At 44.0% G+C, this 21,002-nt stretch overlaps 1 protein-coding gene across 4 annotated transcripts in view; it reads left to right on the top strand.

Moving 5' to 3' along the window:
* Window positions 1-21,002, top strand: part of ENTPD5 (ectonucleoside triphosphate diphosphohydrolase 5 (inactive)) — a 43,379-nt gene that overhangs the window by 18,713 nt on the left and 3,664 nt on the right. For 3 of the 4 annotated variants that reach the window (XR_004376708.2, XM_075065552.1, XM_032801970.2), the window contains 10 exons: window positions 1,487-1,630; window positions 2,031-2,106; window positions 4,542-4,577; window positions 5,404-5,492; window positions 6,818-6,897; window positions 9,407-9,468; window positions 9,895-9,996; window positions 14,054-14,194; window positions 14,725-14,781; window positions 18,516-18,631. Coding sequence is in view for 3 of the 4 variants with exons in the window: in XM_075065552.1 (XP_074921653.1) it covers window positions 1,487-1,630; window positions 2,031-2,106; window positions 4,542-4,577; window positions 5,404-5,492; window positions 6,818-6,897; window positions 9,407-9,468; window positions 9,895-9,996; window positions 14,054-14,194; window positions 14,725-14,781; window positions 18,516-18,631 (903 nt within the window). In the remaining variant the exon portion in view is untranslated. The remainder of the gene's footprint in view (window positions 1-1,486; window positions 1,631-2,030; window positions 2,107-4,541; window positions 4,578-5,403; window positions 5,493-6,817; window positions 6,898-9,406; window positions 9,469-9,894; window positions 9,997-14,053; window positions 14,195-14,724; window positions 14,782-18,515; window positions 18,632-21,002) is intronic. The other variant, XM_032801971.2, reaches the window with a different exon arrangement.

Here is a 21,002-nt window from a genome sequence, read left to right as displayed (position 1 = left end):
ACTCCTGCTGGACCCCACTGGATACATTCCTACAAATTATCAGTGAACCATTGATAACTACTGTTTGAATATCATCTTTCAACCAGTTGTGCTCCCTCCTTACAATAGTTAATCTAGACCTTGTTTCCCAAGTTTGTTTATGAGAATGTCACATGGGAATGTGTCAAAAGCCCTACTAAAATCAAAATATATCACATCTGCAGCTTCCCTCCTATCTTCTAGGCCAACCCTGCCAAAGTAGGAACTTGGATTTGTTGTTGACAATTTCTTATAACCCTATTATGCTTTAGGTGCTTACAAATTGATTGTTTAGTAATTTGTTCCAGTATCTTTCCAGCTATCAAAGTTAGGCTGACTTCTATAATTCTCTGGATCTTTTAAAGATAGGTACTATGTTTGCCTTTCTCCAGTCCTCTGGGACCTTACCCATCCTCCATGAGTTCTCAGAGGTAATCACTAGTGATTCCAAGATTCATTCCGCTAATTCTTTAAGTACTTGAGGTGCATTTCATCAGGCTCTGCTGATTTTAATGCATCTAATTTATCTAAATATTCTTTAATCTGTACTTTCCCTATTTTGACTTCTGTTCCTTCCATCTTCTTGTTAATATTAATTGTGTTAAGTATCCGCTCAAAATGTATCCTTTTTTTTTTTTTTCTTTTTTTTAAATCAAGGCTGAAGCAAAGTGGGCATTAAATGTTTCAGCCTTCTTGATGTCATCAGTAGGGCTGCAAATCTTTCACAGAGGTCACAGACTCTGTGACTTTCCAGGACCTCCATGACTTCTGCAACAGCTGGTGTGGCTGACCTTAGCTCCACCCAAGCAGCTGGGGCAGCACCTGGGCCAGCCACATCAGCTGCTACTCTAGCAGCCCCAGGCAGCTGGTCCAGGAGCAGTGGTCCGGGAGCAGCAACGGCACCCCGGGCTGCCCCCTGTCCCGGATCAGCAGCATCCCCTGGAATCCCCTCCCCCAGGGTTACAGGGCAGACAGTGACACAACCTCTCACTAGTCTGGATTGCACCCCAGAACATGACAGTGTCACTGTACTGAAATCTACGGAGACTCTCTTTGCTCCCTCCCCCTTGCCTCTTCAGTCAGTAATAGTACCAGAGAAACTACCTGTTTCTCTATAGCATGACTTCCAGGTTTGTCAGATATCAGACCCCCGCCCCCCCCAATATAAAGACTAGAATTTCATGAGCAAAGAAACTGCAATTTCTGTCATAAAAAAAGCTCTGTAAACAAGTCTGTTCTTCCCATGCTGAAGGATGCATGTGCCCTCCTGATCTCTCTCTTCCCTAACTCCCTATCACTGTGGTACCTACTTGCCCTGCTGGCCCTTTGTGTGTGTCACCCTCTGTTGTGGGATATGTACTTTGCCTCGTGTTCTAGAGTGAAGGAGGGGGCTCTAAAGTGATTATTGTTTTTCTGATTGCCCGTTGAAGGGAATAGTGTGAATGAAACAGCTTCTGTTTGTTTTTAGGGTGCAGAAACTGTGAAAGGATTGTTGAAAATGGCCAAAGAAGCTGTGCCATGTAGTCATTGGAAGGAGACCCCAGTGGTGCTGAAAGCTACAGCTGGACTGAGGCTGCTGCCAGAGCCCAAAGCCCAGGCTCTGCTCTCAGAGGTAACCTGAGAGCTCTCTGTGCAATAGTATGGGCCTTCTTACAGTACCTTTCATAGCTCACTTCTCCATGCTCTCTATCATAACTTAGTCCCAACTGTGAAAAACAGCTGTAATTCCATAAGAGTGTATGAGAACTCCTCAGACCTTAAAACCCTTCTGCTGCGGCCTGACACCCACCCCTTCCCCCCCGCTTGGATAGAGGTGTAAAGGGTGGATGGAGAGAGGCCTAGTATGCATCTTTTCCTTCCTAGTGCCATGAGGAGGAGACAGCTTTGCCTAACACCACACACTCATGCCTTACTTCCTACTGGTGTGGGGAGAAAGGAGAAGCTTTCTCCAGCACCCCAGTGAAGAGCAAGGCCTCAGGCCCAGAGAATCTAACCATCTCTCCTTTCCTCAGGTGAGAGAGGTCTTTGAGAAGTCACCCTTTCTGGTTCCAAATAACAGTGTTAGCATCATGGATGGATCTTCTGAAGGTGGGTCTTGGGAAGGAGGAAGTGGGTGAAGGCAAAAGGGAAAGAGAAATGAGTATGGCAGCCAAAGGAAAGAGAAATGACCTCCAGGACTGAAGGAAAGAGCAAAACATTTCTAGCTCAACTCTCAAGCTACTTGAAAACACAGGATCCTTTTGTATTCATGAGGATTTTTACTACTTGGGCAGCTATTGAGCTACAAATGCAGGCAAGCAAAAAGGTTCTGGAGTTATGTAGACGATACTATATGATCCAGAATGTAGAGAATCCTATCAGAATCTTTCTGTTTGGCATTGGATGAACAGAAATAGAGTTGGTCCCTGTAACAAAGAGTTTAAAATCAACAATTGAGCAGTCATCCTCTGGTGCAGGTGTGAGTAGAAATGATGCAGTAATCCTCCACAGGTTACTTTTGAAAGGCTATACGGTGATAAGCAGTGCAGTATCAAGCTGTAGGGAAGCATCTAGGAGGAACTGCAGATACTTGTGTTAGTACCTATTTTATTAAATATCTTCATGAATGATCTAGAAGATGGGGTAAAAGACTCGTTAGTGAAATTTGCAGATGACGCTAATTTTGGAAGTACTGCAAACCACTAATGAGGATATAAAAACAGCACTACTTAACCTGAGAGATATTCAAAATCTTTGGTGAATAATATAATAAAATTCATTTTGAAAAAATGTAGCTAATAGAGTATCATAGAAACAGTCCAAAACCCAGAGTTGCAGCAAAACCCAGAGACCCAGGAATGGCTAAAATAGACTATGGGGTTAGAGTGGGTAGCAAATTATATATGTGTTTGTGACATGATATAGCTGTAAAAAAGCCCATTCTAAAATTGTAGTAGGTACACAGAAATCTCACATCACAGAATAAGAAGGTGAAAAATCTCTTGAGACCCATCTGGAAGATTACATTCAATAATGAGAACCTCATTACTACTTGAACTATAGGAATAACTGATTTTTTTGGTTTGCTGGCACTTCCAGAAAGTTTAAAAAAAATGTTTTGGGCCTACCTGAAAGTGAAATTTTTTCAAAATGTAAACGTATCAAAAAGTCAGGGGGAAAAATCACTTTAGGTCAAACAAAATGATTGAAACGTTTCATTTCCATTTTGAGCCTTTTCAAATAAAATTGAAGGAAATTTCAAAACCAAATCAATTAAAATTGAACAAACAAAAGATTTTGTTTAAAAAATGTTGAAACATTTTGATTTTTTTTTCAGAATTTTTAAAATATTTATTTTGACCAAAACAATGCAGCAAATTCAACATGAAATTGAGAAATGTTTTGGTCAACCCAAATCTGCATTTATTTATATATTTATTTATGCTGCGCCCCCCCCCCCCAAAAAAAAACTTTGAAAAATTTTATAGTAATAGGAGATGTACCTATCTCCTAGAACTGGAAGGAACCTTGAAAGGTCATTGAGTCCAGCCCCCTGCCTTCACTAGCAGGACCAAGTACTGATTTTTGCCCCAGATTACTAAGTGGCCCTCTCAAGGATTGAGCTCACAACCCTGTGTTTAGCAGGCCAATGCTCAAACCACTGAGCTATCCCTTCCACCCCATTTTGCCCAGCACTGATTACCACTAATATAGTAATAATTGGGGGAGTTCTGAGAAGAGCAGAAAAAAGGGAATTGTAGGGACCTATTTGTGAGGAAAGATTGAAAGAGCCAATGCTGGTGTAAGAGACCATGAGCATGATCAGTCTATAAGTATTTGAAGGAAATTATTAGTGCAATTCATAATGTATTATTAGGGATAATGGGATGTAGCCCTTGAGAATGTGCTGTAGGGAACAGTACTGCGTGCGCAGGGAGAAGGACTGGTGTGTCCTAGTAGAGCCTACTATGGCCTTCATAGATTTTTATTTTTTAAGTTCCCTCCTCAAACTACATCTGTTTCAGCTGGAATTGCACAGCTGATGTACACTCAGGTGCTACCCAATGACAATACCAAGCTCAGTGGCTAGACCAGGAGAGGAATTGTTGTTCATATTTTACTGGGTCTCACTAAGCAGATCCATGTTTTTCACATGTAACTGTATATATACAAAAAAATTAAAATACAAAGAATGTGTATGCAGTTTTAAGGTTAGGCATTTAAATGCTCAAAAGTCAGGTAACACTGAAGGCAAATTTACACATGCTACCTTATCTCAGTGTCCGTTTGTGTATTGATGTGATACAGAGCCCAAGTCTTGGCTCTGCTCTAGATCCACAGATGCCAAAAAGCCCTCTTCCCACTCCTTTCAATTTTACATGTCATGTCATTTTGTTATAAGTGTAAGTTAGATTGTGAGATGTTTGGGGCAGGGAACTTGTCTTATTTGTTTGTCTGAAAAACACAGATTGTATGAGGCTGTGTGAGGGCACAGGAGGCAGAAGCAGTTTCAGTTCCTCTTTTTTTTTTTTCCCATCTTGCAGGAGTTTTAGCTTGGATCACTGTGAACTTTCTGACAGGTAATTAACTGCTTGCCTCACTGTTAGGCCTGAACTGGGTCCCTCCCATAGAAGGGACGGATTTTGGAGTTGGCTACCCTGTCTGTGCCCCCTGCCTTGCCTGGCTTACCCTCCCTCTCCTCTCCACTGTGGCAGCAGAATGGGGGAAGAAAACAGGATAAACTAGAAGAAAGAGCCTCTGCCCTGGCTGAGGGAAAATGGTAATGGCCAAATCAGTTATCAGAATTTGGAGATATACCTATCTCATAGAACTAGAAGGAACCCTGAAAGGTCATTGAGTCCAGCCCCCTGCCTTTGCTAGCAGGACCAAGTACTGTTTTTGCCCCAGATCCCTAAGTGGCTCCCTCAAGGATTGAGCTCACAACCCTGGGTTTAGTAGGCCAATGCTCAAACCACAGTATTTACCCTCTGCACTTCGCCAAGCATTAGCTACAGATTGGGGGGAATTTATGCTCTCTCCAAGAGTCTGCTAGAGATGGGGGAGAGGATTTTACCCACATACAATTTTTGGCTGTGTAGGGATTTCCCCCCTTTCCTCTCTACGGAAGTGAAGTTGAAATCAGGAGGGAAGTTCTCTCGTCCCTGCCCTGTGTCTGCCAGCCCTATGGTAATGAGTTGGGGGAAGGGAGTCATCCTTTCCGCCTGACACCACCCCAGCATGTTACGGAGACTAGCTTCACATTATGTGAAGCTAATCTTCATCTGGCTGTGGACCCTTCAGGCCAAATCAGCCCCTATATGAGTCTGTGATGTATTGATGGCTGTAAGGACTTATGGGCAGTCTCTGAGTTAAGAGTGGCTATTCTGAGCATGATATTGTCTGCAGGGCAGTTGTATGGCCAGAACCAGATGACAGTTGGGACACTGGACCTGGGAGGAGCCTCAACCCAGATCACGTTCCTGCCACGGTCTGAGGTGAGGAGTAGACACAAGCATGTGTGCTAGAGTTGTCATAACCATGACTAATGGTGTCCAGGCACCCACATGCTCTGAGGATTCACTTTTTCAGCACAGGCACCTGCATGTCATCTGTGAAGCTCAGTCTGCTTTTGTTCCCTTTAATATTGACAATGAATTCAAATGACTGGTGCTTGTAAACAAAAGCTTCTGTTTAAGGAGAAAAGAAAAATGGGTATAAACCAAAGAAAAGCAGCTTGTGTTGTCTAGGCCCAGGCTGGAAAGGCCTCGCTAACATGGGTAGACTTCATGTTACAAAAAGAAAAGGTTCCCAGGGATGTTTCTTGCATGTTATAAGGAATTCTGAGTGGTGTTAATACTGGACTATAAGTGCTTTTCTTCCAGCATGTTAGTGTCTCTTCCCTAATAATCTGTCCCCTTTGCTCAAGGAGTGAAGAGAAAGCACTGGGACAGGGACAGGTTGGGGGAGGTGGCATCACACATGGGGAGAATATGCCTATGGAGCACACTCTCCTTCAAAGCCTGCAATGGAATCCAAGATCCCTGAGTTTGACCATTTCTGTACAGTCAGCAAATACCTGTGAAACTCACTGGCAAAGTGTGCATCTCGTCGTCCTCTAGGGACCAAGGACGACAGTTGCCATTATTTATGCTATTAGCTGAAATGGCAGAGGGTCTGTGTGGTGAATCTGCAAGTTCCAAGCCTGCTGATGACTCTTGGAGGTGTCAGTATGATGGTACATGATGCAATTTCTGGGTTTTGGTGTTTTTTTTTTCCCTGTTGGCTTTTTTAAGAGCAAAGAAATCACACACACAAAAACAACATTGAAAAAAGATTATTAAGGTTGCAAAGTTAAGTGCTAAAAAAGCCAGAATTTAGACCCCTTGTGCATCTTTAATTTAATTTTATGATCACATTTTTTCAAGAGAACCCATGCCTCATTCAGTTTTTGATGCTTGACTTTGCAACCTTGGTAATGTTCTTTTAATTTAGATTTTATTTGTGTAATATAATTAATGACTCTTACAAATAATAATGTGCACACACAAGGGGCAGAATTAAGGCTGCATCGGCTATACTAATTTTGAAGGCTGGACAGGTGAAGCATTATGGGTGCTACCACAATACCAAAAGTATGAGTTATTTGTCATGGAGGATGGATAGCTCCATGTAGCCACATTGGATGAGTACAGTAAATTATCTCGATGCCTATGTGAAAATTAGCAATGATATTATCACTAGGTTTTATGGGGGGGTTTATTTTTCGGGTTTTTGATCGAGTAATAGGGACTGAAAGATAAACTGTTTACTTCATTTTTAGGAAACCTTGGAGCAAACCCCCGTGGATTTTGTCACCTCATTTGAAATGTTCAATAGCACTTACAAGCTCTACACGCACAGGTGAGAAGCACGAAGCTGCCATTTCCACTGGAAAATCAGTCCTTTCACAGCCTAAGATCCAGCCTAGGATGTACCATATTGTCCCATAGTGAGTGGTTGAGCCCTGATCTTCCGACTAGATTATCTGCTTGAAAACTGTAGCATTAATTGAGCCTGGAAGGATGCAAAACCAACATGAATAGCAATGAAAGGGGAAATCACAGTTTGTACCTCGAACAAGTTTTACGGGTAATCATTTTGAGAGAGGAGAAGCTCTGGTACATGGAGAGGTTAAATCAAACCTTTGGGCCACTTTGGAAAGGGGGACAATGTAATTCAGCTATCAAGACACAACGTAGTCAAAGGACTGGAAATGGGATACAGGACCTCTCGCATCCCAAGCCTCCAGTTCCGGAAAGGCTTGGCTTATTAGTCACTGAGAAGCTCATTGTGTAAAAGTAATGTCCTTTGCTCAGTTTCATTCTCTTGTTCTGTTATGAGAGTAAATAGGAGCACCACACTTACCATCTTTAGGCTATACATTTTGCGTATTGATATGTAAGGGTCTGTGATGGTCCCTCCCTGTCAGTCTCGGTGAGGGGGCCAGGCCCCCTCGCTACCATGTGGCTCTCCAACAAAGCGTAAGGGGGAACTGGTGCTTTCAGGGCCTGACCCCAGTAGTCTGTGAGCCTCTGGGCAGGGCTGAGCAGTAAGCAGTCTATAAGGCTCTGGCCCTTAGGCAAGGCAGAGCAACAAGCAGTTTTAAAGAGGGCTGGCCCTCGGTGTAGGGCAGATCAATAGGCAGTCTTTCACCTGGCCTCCTGGCTCGGGCAGACAAACACAAGCCTCTTGACCTAAGGTGGGTAAGTGCCCCCCCCCCCCCCCCTTGGGGTGGGTTTGTGGGTCCAGGCCCACCTTTCTCTATCAGGTCCCGCCCCTGGGCCCTGACAGTAGTGGAGGTGTGTGCCACTGGGTCAGCAGGGATCCCACTTAAACACACTGACCAGTATTCTGGCCATACAACCAGACTATTGTCTGGTGTCACTGGGCTACTTCCTATGACCCCACTGTAGTGTATTTCTATCTCATGGGGTCCTTCATCTTCCTGGGGTTATACAGCCAGCAGCAGTCCAAGCAGCTCCTCTGTCCTCCCATCAGTTGGCCGACCCAGCAGTCCTTCTGAGTCCTTGGCATTGCAGGGGTTGTCCTCAAGCGTGAGGCTCAGCAGTGGGCAGGACACATCTATCTCCTTCGCCAGCTCCCCTCCAACTGAGCTGCAGGGTCCACCTTTTAAGCTTCCTGTCCTGCTCTTCTGCTTCTGGTGGGCCAGGCGTGGCTGATCCGTCTCTGCCCACCTGGAGGTGAATGGTGCTTCCTTCCCCCTAAGTCCCTTACAGTCGCAGCTGGGGTCCACGGCCCCTCGTTACACGGTATCATGTCCGTCTCTTATTCCTCTCCTCTCAAAGTTAAACAGCCCAGTCTTCTTGATCTCGCCTTTGCATAGAAGCGTGCCCAAGCCTCTTAGCACTTTTGTCACCCACTTCTGAAATTATTTCCTTTCTGAGATAGGGTGAATCAACTGAGCCCAGGTCAGGGCATATCATATCAATGATATAACAACATTCTATTATTTTAAGAGTTATTGTCTAACCTACACCTTGTGTATCCAAGCAGTTTATTTGCTTTTTTCGTCCACTGTTGCCATTGAGCAGGGGTGCTTATTGAGCTGTCAAAGGTGATGCCCAATCAGTTAATTTTAAAACTCAGCCAAGTGTGAATAGTTAGTGATTTCAGTCCAGTCCTAGTGCACAAGAGGCCATTATCACAATTAGAAACTTGGTTAGTCGTCTTAGCAGATGTGATGAGTTCTGTGGTGTCAAGTGCCCCAAGAATTGGTGCTGGAGTCTCTTTCTTTCTGGCCTGTATCAGTTGTCTGTGGTCATTTTTCCTATTGTTTTACATTCCTTGTATCTTTACCCAAAGTATTTCTCCACTGCCCTCTTGCTCATCACGTCGTATCTTGTGGGCATCATAGATAATGTTGCCCAATTTCTGTTAGAACATCATCTCCATCACTGTGTATAACTTTTGGGTCATCTTGCTTATTTCCTGTTTTCACTGCATTTGTTTGTAGAGATATACATGCGTTAATGCTCCTTTTTACTCCGTTCTTCTGGTGCAGCAAGTCCCTGTCTTATTTCTGATGCTTTTTATTTTAAATCTCAGAAATTCACACCAGATATCTTGAGTTGCCCAAAAGCTTCCTATTCTTCTCTACCCGCTTCCTGCCTAGTTTTAGATTTGCTCCCCATGTATGTGCTTTGTAACACCTTGTTTTTGCATTAGTCCATTGGCACTTAGTTTCCCTCTGCCAGGAGAAGAATTCCATCTAAGGTGTAGGGGGGATAGGGTAGGAGGCACAGAAAGGGAATCTGGTTTGTGCATTCCATAGACCTAGGGCTGGCTGCGTGTGAGGCATGTCAGATGAGCAGGGCAAAACTGCAATATTTTGTTTTGGGTTTTTTTGCAGCTATTTGGGCTTTGGACTGAAAGCTGCCAGACTAGCAACACTTGGAGCCCTGGAAATGAAAGGTACAGTCAGTTGAAATACCCATGTTAGACACTTAAAGAGGTGAGTGAAATTAATCTTGTGCCAGCTGCCCCTTTCCCGTGTCTCCTATCCTGTATCTTACACTTTTCTCCATTTCCCTGGCAGTGATCTGCCCAGAAAATGAGAATAATATTTATTTCCCACTAACGGGTGAGAAGCCAAGCTCTGCTGCAGCTTGCAGGACAAAGGAGGGAGCGTATTCCAGAGTTCAGACTATTCTCCAATTCAGAATCAGTTTATGCAGCATTTAACTTTTTAACCAAATCTTAATTTCCCCATAGACAAACTGTAAGGCACCTTGGATTTTTCTCTCCTTCCTCTGGAGTTTTGATTGTTTGGGAGTTGGAGGGGGCGGGTAGCTTTGGGAGGTCGCAGCCGTTTCTGACTTTCCTCTGGCTTCCTTGCAGTGGTGGATGGACAAATGTTCCGAAGTTCTTGTTTACCGGAGCGACTGGAGGCAGAATGGCACTTTGGGGGAGTGAGATATCAATATGGTGGCAACAAAGAAGGTATATTAAGGAGGTTTTGTTTCTAGCAGAAGGTAATTTGGGTACCTTCCTTTTGTGGGATAAGCCTCAGACCCTAGGAAGAGGGTGTTCTTGATCAACACCCTTTCTGTGACGCTGTTCTTTCTGAGGATGTTGGTCAGTGCTCAGGGATATGGTCACAGAGCCAGTCACAGGTCCCTTGACATGGAAATTGATACAGCACAAGAAAAATCTGAAGTGATCAGGCTCAGGGCAGCTGGCCCTGTAGAAAATGCCATTTCTCATTGCAAAATTTTGTAGATCTATGGTAGGCAGTTTTGGATCTACTCATCCCACTGAGGTAAAATTAGTGATTAATTTTGAGAGCTCATGGGATGGGTGAGGTCTCAGAAGGCTGGAGAAGGGTAAACATTAGAATCATAGATTATTAGAGTTGGAAGGGACCTCAGGAGATCATCTAGTCCAACCCCCTGCTCAAAGCAGGACCAATCCCCAAATGGCCCCCTCAAGGATTGAACTCACAACCCTGGATTTAGCAGGCCAATGCTCAAACCACTGAGCTATCCCTCCCCCCATTGTACCTGTCTTTGAAAATGGAACAAAAAGGACCTGGGGAATTATAGACCTGTCACCCTAACATCAATACCTGGAAAGATACTAGGAAGAAATGATTAAATAATTTATAAGCACCTATAGCAGGCCTGCACAAGTCGTAAAGCGGCAAGGGCCACATTACTCCAAAGAAAACAGCTGAGGGCCTAAACCCCGAACCCCGTGGAAACATCCCCACCCCGCCCCAGGACCTCTCGGCCCGCGGAAACACCCTGCCCCAGCACCGCCCAGCCCTGCAGAAACACACCCTCCTTCCCCAGCGCCGCCCCACCAAAACAACTGTGGGCTAAAAAGGAAGGTTGGGGGTGGGGAGGTGATACCTGATTTTAAATCAACAAGGGGCTCCCAGCTGAAGAGGTGGCTGGGAGCCCTCAGGGGCAAATTAAAGGGCCCAGGACTCTGGCAGCTGGGGGAACCCGGAGCTTTGCAGGGTTGGGGCAGGGATTTAAAGGGCCCAGAGCTCCTGCCGCTGAGGGGAGCCCGAGCCCTTTAAATCCCAGCCCCAGCCCATCCACTGGAGCCATAGCCAGGATTCAAAGGGCTCTGGGCTGCCTGCAGCCACGGGGAGCCCTGAGCCCTTTAAATCTTAGCCGCCGCCTGGATTCAAAGGGCTCTGGGCTGCCCGTGCCGGTGTGGAGCCCTGAGCCCTTTGAATCTCAACCGTGGCCAGGAATCTCTGCGGGCAGCCCAGAGCCCTTTGAATCTCAGCCGTGGCCGGCTGGGATTTAAAGGGCTCAGGGCTTCCCACCGCTGCCAGCAGCTCAAAACTTTTTGAATCCCGGCTACGGCTGAGATTTAAAGGGCTCTGGGCTCTCAGCCGCTGCGAGCAGCCCAGAGCCCTATGATTCCCGGCCGCGGCTGGGATTTAAGGGGCTCTGGGCTCCCTGTGGCTGCGGGCAGCTCAGAGCCTTTTGAATCCCGGCCGCGGCTGGGATTTAAGGGGCTCGGCAGCCCAGAGCCCTTTGTATCCCGGCCGCGGCTGGGATTTAAAGGGCTCTGGGCTCCACGCGGCTGCTGGCAGCCCAGAGCCCTATGATTCTCGGCCACGGCTGGGATTTAAGGGGCTCTGGGTTCCCCGCAGCTGCGGCAGCCCAGAGCCCTTTGATTCCCTGCCGCGGGCCGCACAGTGAGCCTCCGTGGGCCGCATGTTGTGCAGGCCTGACCTAGAAGATAATAGAGTGATAAGTAATAGCCAACATGGATTTGTCAAGAACCAATTGTGCGAAATCAATCTAATATTCTTCTTTGACAGGGTAACTGGCCCAATGCATAAGGGGGACATAGTAGATGTGATTTATTTTAGTAAAGCTTTTTACACCATCACACGTGAGATGGTCATAAGCAAACTAGGGGAATGTGGTCTAAATGAAAGTACTATAAAGTAAGTGCATGACTGCTTGAAAATCTGTTCTCAAAATCATTATTGATGGATCATCAAACTGAGAGGATGTATCTAATGGGGTCCCACATGGTTCTGTTCTGGGTTGGATACTATTCAGTATTTTCATTAGTGACTTGGATAATAGAGTGGAGAGTCTACTTATAAAATTTGAGGATGACACCAAACTGGGAGGGGTTGCAAGCTCTTTGGAGGACAGGATTATAATTCAAAAGGACCTTGATAAATTGGAGAATTGGTCTGAAATCAACAGGATGAAATTCAACAAAGACAAGTGCAAAGAACAAACTTAGGAAAGAAAAATCAAATGCACAGTTACAAAATGGGGAATACCTGGTTAGGCAGTGATCCTGAATAAAAAGGATCTGAGGATTATAGTGGATCACAATGAGAGTTCTGCCTGTACTGGGGGAGCCCTGTATGTGCACTGTGCAGCCTAGTCTTTGAAGGATTCATATGCAGTTCTGCAAAAACACGTATGATGTAAATAGTATCAAGTGACACAGTTGGGCCTGGGTCCTGGCTGAGTCCAAGTATGATGCTGGAGTAGAGAAAGAACTTAAGAATGATCATACTGGGCCAGACCAATGGTCCATGTAGCTCAGTATCCTGTCTTCCAATAGTGGCCAGTGCCAGGTGCTTCAGAGAGAATGAACAGAACAGGCAATCGTCAAGTGATCCATCCATCCCGTTGCTCATTCCGAGCTTCTGACAAACAGCTAAGATCGCTCAGAGCATGGTGTTGCATCCCTTCCCATCCTGGCTAATAGCCATTGATGGACCTATCCTCCATGAACTTATCTAGTTCTTTTTTGAACCCTGTCATAGTTTTGACTTCACATCCCCTTGCAAAGAGTTCCACAGGTTGACTCTGCATTGTGTGAAGAAATACTTACTTTTGTTTGTTTTAAACCTGCTGCCTATTAATTTCATTTGGTGACCCCTAGTTCATGTGTTATGTGAAGGAGTAAATAACACTTTCCTATTCATTTTCTATACAGCAGTCAAGATTTTGTAGACCTCTATCATATCCCGCCCCCCTTAGTCATCTCTTTTCTAAGAAGAACAGTCCCAGTCTTTTTAATTTCTCCTCATATGGAAGCTGTTCCATGCCCTTAATCATTTTTGCTGCCCTTCTCTATAACTTTTCAAATTCCAATATATATTTTTTGAGATGGGGCAACCAGATCTGCATACAGTATTGAAGATGTGGGCGATCATGGATTTATATAGAAGCATTATGATATTTTCTGTCTTGTTATCTCTCCCTTTTTAATGCCGCTGCACATTGAGCAGATGTTTTTAGAGAAGTATCCACAATGACTCCAAGCTCTCTCTCAAGTGGTAACAGCTAATTTAGATCCCATCATTTTGTATGTATAGTTAGGATTATGTTTTCCAGTGTGCACTGCTTTGCATTTATCAACATTGAATTTCATCTGCCATATTGTTGCCCAGTTTGCAGTTTTGTGAGACCCATTTGTAACTCTTCTCAGTCTGCTTTGGACTTTACAAAATTACTCAAGGAAGTTTTGTCTGCAAATTTTGCCACCTTGTTGTTTATCCCTTTTTCCAGATCTTTTATGAATATATTGAATAGTACTGGTCGCAGTACAGACCCCTCCGGGGACACCACTATTTCTCTCTCGCTCTCTCTCTCTCTCTTCTGAAAACTGACCGTTTATTTCTGCCGTTTCCTATCATTTAACCATTTCCTGATCCATGAGAGAATCTTTCCTCTTATCCCAATACAGCTTATTTTACTCAAGAGCCTTTGGTAAGGGACCTTGTCAAAGGCTTTCTGAAACTCTTAAGTATATATTTAGTGTACTAAGGAGAAGGGTTGCTGAGATATTATGGAAGAGAACTTTCTCTTGGGTTTGGATGTCTAAACTTCTCCCTTTCACACACTCTCCTTCCCTCTCACCCTTTGCTGAGTTTCTTTCCCTTTCTTATTTTTCCTTTGGACTCTGCTTTCTCTTTTGCTTTCCCATCAAATTGTCACTGGTTCCTCTATCTCCTGATCTGTCTCTGTGGGTTCATTTTTGTGTATGTTTGCCCTGGTAGGGGAAACAGGATTTGAGCCTTGCTATTCAGAAGTGGTGAAGGTCGTACAAGGGAAATTGCACCAGCCAGATGAGATCCGCAGACGCTCCTTCTATGCCTTCTCCTATTATTATGATCGAGCTGTTGACACCGACTTGATAGGTAACTCAGCTTGTGATAGAGAGCTCTTGTGTGATGATGTGCATGTTCATTAACTGGGAGAGGGCAATGAAGTTACTTGGCGTGAGGGTGGGAAGAACAGGCTGTGGGGAAGATGGCAGTTGGGTTTGATGGAGGATAGGAAGAAACACACCCAGGGAACAAACGTGGAGCTGAGTCCCCCAGCACAGTTTGTCTTGGAGTACCTTTCTAAGACCTGAAGAGCAGCTCTGTATAGCTTGAAAGCTTCTCTGTCTCCAACAGAAGTTGATCCACTAAAAGATATTGCCTCACGCACCTTATCTCTAATATCCTGAGACTGACACATCTACAACTGCACTGCATACAGCATTCAGTAGATAACGACTTTCACTTTCTTCTGTTCTACTCTCTGCAGCTCTGTGTATTCTGTGCTGCAGAATCTATCCTTTGCCTCAGAGTTATGCTCCAGAACCTAAGCTTTCGTTTTAAAAAAAAAAAAAAAAAAAGTTTCTCAGACCTATGGTGGTGCTTTCTCATGTCTGTCTTTTCAGATTATGAAAAGGGAGGAGTTCTGGAAGTGAGAGATTTTGAAAGGAAAGCTAAAGAAGGTAAATATTGTGAAACATGAGAAGTATGGGAACGGGAGACAATGGCAATATGTGCAATAATTATACACAGAACAGAACATGGGACTGATTTAAAAAATAAATACAAATCAGCTATGCCCAGTTGCGCTCTCTAGCTATCCCTTGCTGCCCTGTCATGTATCTTTTATTAGTTACTCATTTCTTGTAATAGAGGAATTTGAAGATGGAAAACATACTGGCCTTACAGTTCAGGGAGCCTGTTTCGTTTCATAAGGATCATTGTGGCAGGAAGTGGATCTACTGTACTAAAATTGAGAAGGACTTCTGGACTTCATGTCTGAACTTAGCAGAATGATGACCCTTGTTAGTCCAGAAGCCCATCGCTTTTGAACTCATTATATCTCAAACAACCTGGACTCTCTTTGAAATCTGTTAAAGTTTACCTGGAAGCCACTTCTTCTTTTCACCATCCCATGAGTTGATCATCTAGTTTTCACATCCTATTATGAAAAAATATTTGAAGGGCCTGGATTCATGTGTTTTCATCTGTTTATAAAACACCATCTTGAGACTTGAACTTGGTGTTTACAAAGCTAATGGCAGTGCAGTTTGAGTTGTCACGTTGTTCATTGCTCCATTCATCATTTAATATGGTGTTCCTTATAGCACATTAGCCCAAAGAGTGAGATCCAAAGACCTCCTGGCTGATCACCCCCATATATGCTGTTCCGTAAGAATAAGTTGTTTCTGTGCCCACACATGGAATTTTTAACTGAAATGGGCGGATTGCCACTTTAATCCGTCTATTAATTATCCATAATCCTCCCCAAATCACATTTGTGACCGAGAGGCTAAATTACATGGTTTGGGGTAAAATTTTCAAAAACCCCAAGTGAATTAGGAGCCTAGGTCCTTTTATTTTCAATTAAACTTAAGCTCTTGAGTGACTTAGGTGCTTTTGAAAATGGTCTTAGGCTCCTAAGTCACTTGAGACATTTTGAAAATGTAACCATAGATGTTCAGAGAGTTTGACTCTTGAGACACGAGTAAGGACCTGATCCAGCACTCACTGAAGTCAACTAAATGACTTCCATTGACTTTAGTTGGGAATTGGATCAAACAGTAATTTCATATGTAAAATTCCTAGACTGTTTGTACCCTGTTGGGATAAACCTGAGGGCAGGCTGTTTGACCCTTGGATTTATCTAAATAGATTAAAATGTGTATGCAAACATGTTATGGCCTTGAGGATGTGACTGCATCAGGATTTTAGACCATATTAATATAGGTCTAATATTTCGATTGCATGTCTCTGACGTTTGCCATCACAGAGATATGTAAAGCTGTGTCACAGAGTTCTGGTCAGGGCTCTGTGCACCATTACTCTGTTTATTTGGCTTTTAGATCTGATGCTCCATGAGAACAATCCTAGAGTATTTATTTAATTAATGCTTCTCTTGCTCACTTCTGTGAGGCTGTGACTACATCTCAGTTCCCTGTAGTGATGGACCACACAGTCAATTCTTGCTTGAGAGGAGGAAGAACAGTTATTTACCCAGAACAGTAGCTCTGTGAGATGATGGCCTGTATGGGATTCACGCTTCCCAGTCTTCTTAGTCTTTGGCATAGAATCTTGATTTAGCAGAAGAACTTAAGTGGTAGTAGGGGCCACATATGGCCCCTTTTATGTCCTAGGGCTTGTACGTGATTTTGAGGAGGCTATAGCCCCAACAAGCTCTGCTGGTTAGAAGATTCCAAACTTGCATACGGACCCAGAGCATACATCCATGCAGAAACTCAGCTTGAACTACAGCTGTGTGCTTAAGTAGCCTTTCTGTCCACCTTCTGACCTTTTAACCCTAAAATATCCAAGTCCACAATATGGAGGGAGGGATGGCAAGTCTTCAGTTATGAATATGTCGTTTCTGAGTTGTACCCATCTGTACGGGTGGAAAACCTTCACAACTTGTACCAAAAACAACCTGAGCATTTATTATGAATTTGTTTTCTTAAAAAGGAAAGTCATGGGCTCTGACCTTGTGACCAAGTTTCAGTCCAAAGAGAATTTTTATGAATTTTATGGTGATTTATAAAAACCCCAAGGTGCTTATAAGGTGGAAATGAGACGTGTATAAAGAGGCCAATGTCAGGAAGTGAAAGAGATGCGGTGAACTTACTGCATGTAAGATGGTAAGGGCCTAAGTATGTTTAATGGAACATACATTGGCTAGCAGTATATAAGCAATATAATTGTTGGCCTAGTTTGGGTGCTAGCTGGTGAGTCTTGCCCACATGCTCAGAGTTTAGCTGATCGCCATATTTGGGGTCAGGAAGGAATTTTCCTCCAGGGCGGATTGGCAGAGGCCCTGGAGGTTTTTCGCCTTCCTCTGCAGCGTGGGGCATGGGTCTCTTGCTGGTGGATTCTCTGCAGCTTGAGGTCTTCATATCATAATTTTGAGGATTTCAATAACTCAGTCATGGGTTAGGGGTTGTTATAAATGTGTATGGGTAGGGTTTTGTGGCCTGCCTTGTGCAGGAGGTCAGACTAGATGATCATATTGGTCCCTTCTGACCTATGAGTCTATGAGTAAGACCTTTGAATAACCCTTTTGGGAAGGAGTGCAAACAAAGCCTTTCTGAATTATTAAATATCCTGTTCAGTTTTGTGGAATGCCCCTGAATGTTCCTGATTTAGGTGCAAGACGAAGAAGACGGCATTGTGACCTGCCAAACACGAGCAGCATAAACAAGGAAAATCTCTGTCAAATAATAATATTAGTAGCTTTGTTACTGTTAATAAGTAGATAAACATGTTCTGTAGTCTAGTGTATAATGTGGAATTTCATATTTGGTCATAAATATTAATTATTATATAATGAATCACAAGGGGTGTTGATAAAAGTAGGGAGTCCCCTTGTGTATAAAAAGAGTGTACTAAGATTTAAGCCGTGGTCTTTCTTTGTGTACATGCAGCCAACGTATTGGCCTGTTACATCCTAGCTGATACACTGGGGTGTGGCATTCTGTACCTAGGCTGAAAAAAGGCTGTTCCTTGGATTTGAACTCCGAGTTAGCAGTGGTTTTTTTTCTGCTACAGCAAGCAGTGGTTGTCTGCTTGGCAATGTTCGTATATAACTGTGGGCCTGGCTGGTGGTCTGTAATATCCGTACAGCTAAGAGAAGTGAATGCACCCATTACAGATGCAGCGTAACTTTCTCCCAGCTAATGGACCTGTGAGGAATTAACCAAAAGGAAAGCGTGGATGGCTCAATCTCGAAGCCTCAGTGTGGCCTAGTGCTTAGTAACAACCTAAAATCACAAGGGAAAAATTGAGTTAAGAAATGAGCTGTCAAGGGAGATGGTGGAATCCAAGTCATTGGGGGGATTCCAGGTGAGACAACTAGACAAGGATGGATTTGGGATAGTGTGTCCTTTGATGAAAGAGTAGGTAACCTAAGAGCTCACTTCTAGCTTTAACATTCATCAAAAGCTGACTCAGCCTTCACTAGAGCTGTGTGAATGATCTTGCTGTGTTAAGAGGTGTTCATAATGGTGTCCAAAGGAAACAGAAGTACCTTGAACATAAAATACTAATGTGCTAATCCTGGCTTTAAGGAACAGCTGTGCAGATTCTGATTCCCTGTTCTTGGAGGCAAAGGGCTTGTGCCATGAGCTCTGATCATATTTGCTGTTTAGTTAAGTGTTCTACTAATGAATACCCTTCTGAGCCCTTTCTCTCTGTTTCTTCCCTCTAGTGTGCGATAACATGGACAGGTACACCTCCGCCAGCCCTTTCCTCTGTATGGATCTCAGTTACATCACTGCCTTACTAAAAGAAGGTTTTGGATTTGGGGATAACACACTCTTACAGGTGAGAGAAGCATTGCAAGGACCTAGTACTGGCTTTCCTGTATCTTGAGTGAAGAAGATGCATTAACATTCTGGCTCATGGAATCTCACCTCTTCCTTCTATGTACACCGTGGTGAGAGGAGACGGACTGCGTTTCATAGATTCACTGCTTTGGCAAGGGATTGAATAGAGCCACTGGCCTGTTGGTTATGGTGGCCTAGAATTAAACAATAGAAACTTCCAGAAGTTTGTCATTTCCTGGTGATCTTCTCCACTCAAACTTGACACAAAATTTAGATTTTGTTGAAAATAATAATACAAAAGTTTTCAAAACCTAAAATTTAGAACTAATTTCCTGGTTTTAGAAAATGTATTCAGTGTAAATAGATATGAACAAAAACTTTCCTCTGCTGTGTGTGCAACCCTAACATGGAAGCTCTGAGGACTCGACAGCATCCAGTGGTGAAAATAAAATTAGACTAGAGAAATTCTCCCACTTTTGAATTAACTCGCGTGCTGCTAGTCACATAGGGAAGGGAATGTATCTGATGTACATATGAGCCAAAGGCTCTTGGCTTTTCTCTACTCTGGACTCTTAAAGTTCCTGTGGTTGTGCCTGCCTTTTACATGTCCTTAGTCATTTGTACCGAGACACTTGTTGGCAGCAGCTCTTCCCTCCTAAGTAGCACAATACACCTTGCAGTTTCCCAGCCCTCTTCTACCACCTAACAAACTCCCAGAGCAAGTGCTCATTTGCAGAGCCCCTCCTGACCTTTCTTCCACCATCTAAACTGGACTTGCAGGCCAAGCTGATGTTCTTATTTTTGAACAGCTACTTCCGTCTCTCCTGCCCACGTGTGCATTCAAACTCTTTCCAACTCCCTACCTTCCACTTCTCAGCTGCACAATGGATGCTGTTATCTGACATTTGTACATAGGGCTGTAGGTGTGTGTGGCACTGTGCAAAGAATAATTACTGCCCCCCAAAACCTTTCCAGTACAGATGAGAGGAAAGGTCTTGCTGGAGAGAGAGGTGACAATAAGCGAGTAAGAATAAAATTTACCTCTAAATAAAGTGATGAGGCTGCTTGTTTCATAGTGGACATGGTTTTTATTTAGATTGGTGTAGGAGGGAGGGTTCAGGTGGAAGAAATGTAAGAAAAGGTGGCTGTAGAGGGATGTGAAAGAGGCGAAGGGGAGGGTGCATAGGGAACAGGATCAAGGAAGCTGTTCGAAGAAGAGGGAACAGCATGGGAGAAGGCACAGAGGTATTTGTGGAAAAAGGGTGAGAAGGGAAGTAGATGTGCGCACTGAATGGATGTGAAAGAGAAGCAGAAGATGAGATGTGCACAGAGCCTTGACTGAAAAAAGATTGGATTTCATATGGAAGGAAATTAAAGGCTTGCGGTGAGATAGCGTTGGACATGGACAGCAGCAGAAGTGGAAGAGAAATTTTGGCAGCAGCAGGTTTACATTCTCACCAGCTGCTAACTCCCACCCAACCTCTTCCCCACCATCTTCCCTCCCCCGTGAAGCACTTGGTTCCTCCATCCATCTAGGACATGTGACCGCAGCCCTCCTCATGATGTGTGGTTTCCATGTGTATAATCGCTTGAACCTAAGCGCTATGAAGGTTAATCAGCTCCTTAGAAAAGTCCAGATTAGGGGTCACTATTGTTCTTGCCAATTATGAAACAGGAATTAAGAAAATATAAAAATTCCTGTGTTTATCCCATTTTTTTTCACTGTGGCCCAAGTTCTCTCTGTGGAAGGAGGTTCTGTGGGCTTTATTCTTCACAGTACCAATCTCTGCTTAGCTCTTCCCCTTCATGTAGCTGGCTAGATCCCAGGTGGAGAACATTTAGCAACTTGTTGCTATGGGAGGATTTTAGGCAGGTCTGTGAGGAGGTAGGCTGAGGTTGGGGAGGATTTCCTACAGTGGAGAGCAGGATGAGACTGTTCACTTTGCTTCCTCAGTGTATTTACTTTCTTCTCCCAAATCACTTGTTTCTTAATTTCTTTTCTTATCTTCAGTATGATTGTCAGGCCAGGGACCAGTAGGGGCTAGCATGGAGAAGGCAGGACAGTGAGGAGTGGTATTGGGAAGTGCAGAGGGAGACAAAGTTAAAGAACTGAAAAGGATACTGGTCTGGATTGTACAGTGGGCTACAGATGAGTACAACACCTGATAAAAAGCAGGAATCTGTGCTGCCCAAGCAGTCCCCCATCCCCATGCCAAGTTGCAACTCAAAGGAGAGAGACTGTATTTGTTCTTTTAAAAGCCATCTGATTCCATAACCAATATTCTTGGACACTAGCAGTTCAGGTTACTGCCTCCAGGTAATATCCATTGTGTTTTCCTTTGCAGAGTACTAGGTGAAGCTCTTTGAGG

The sequence above is a fragment of the Chelonoidis abingdonii genome, chromosome 4, assembly GCF_003597395.2.
Source record: "Chelonoidis abingdonii isolate Lonesome George chromosome 4, CheloAbing_2.0, whole genome shotgun sequence".
Lineage (NCBI taxonomy): Eukaryota > Metazoa > Chordata > Testudines > Testudinidae > Chelonoidis > Chelonoidis abingdonii.
This window is presented reverse-complemented; position numbering and strand designations above follow the sequence as displayed.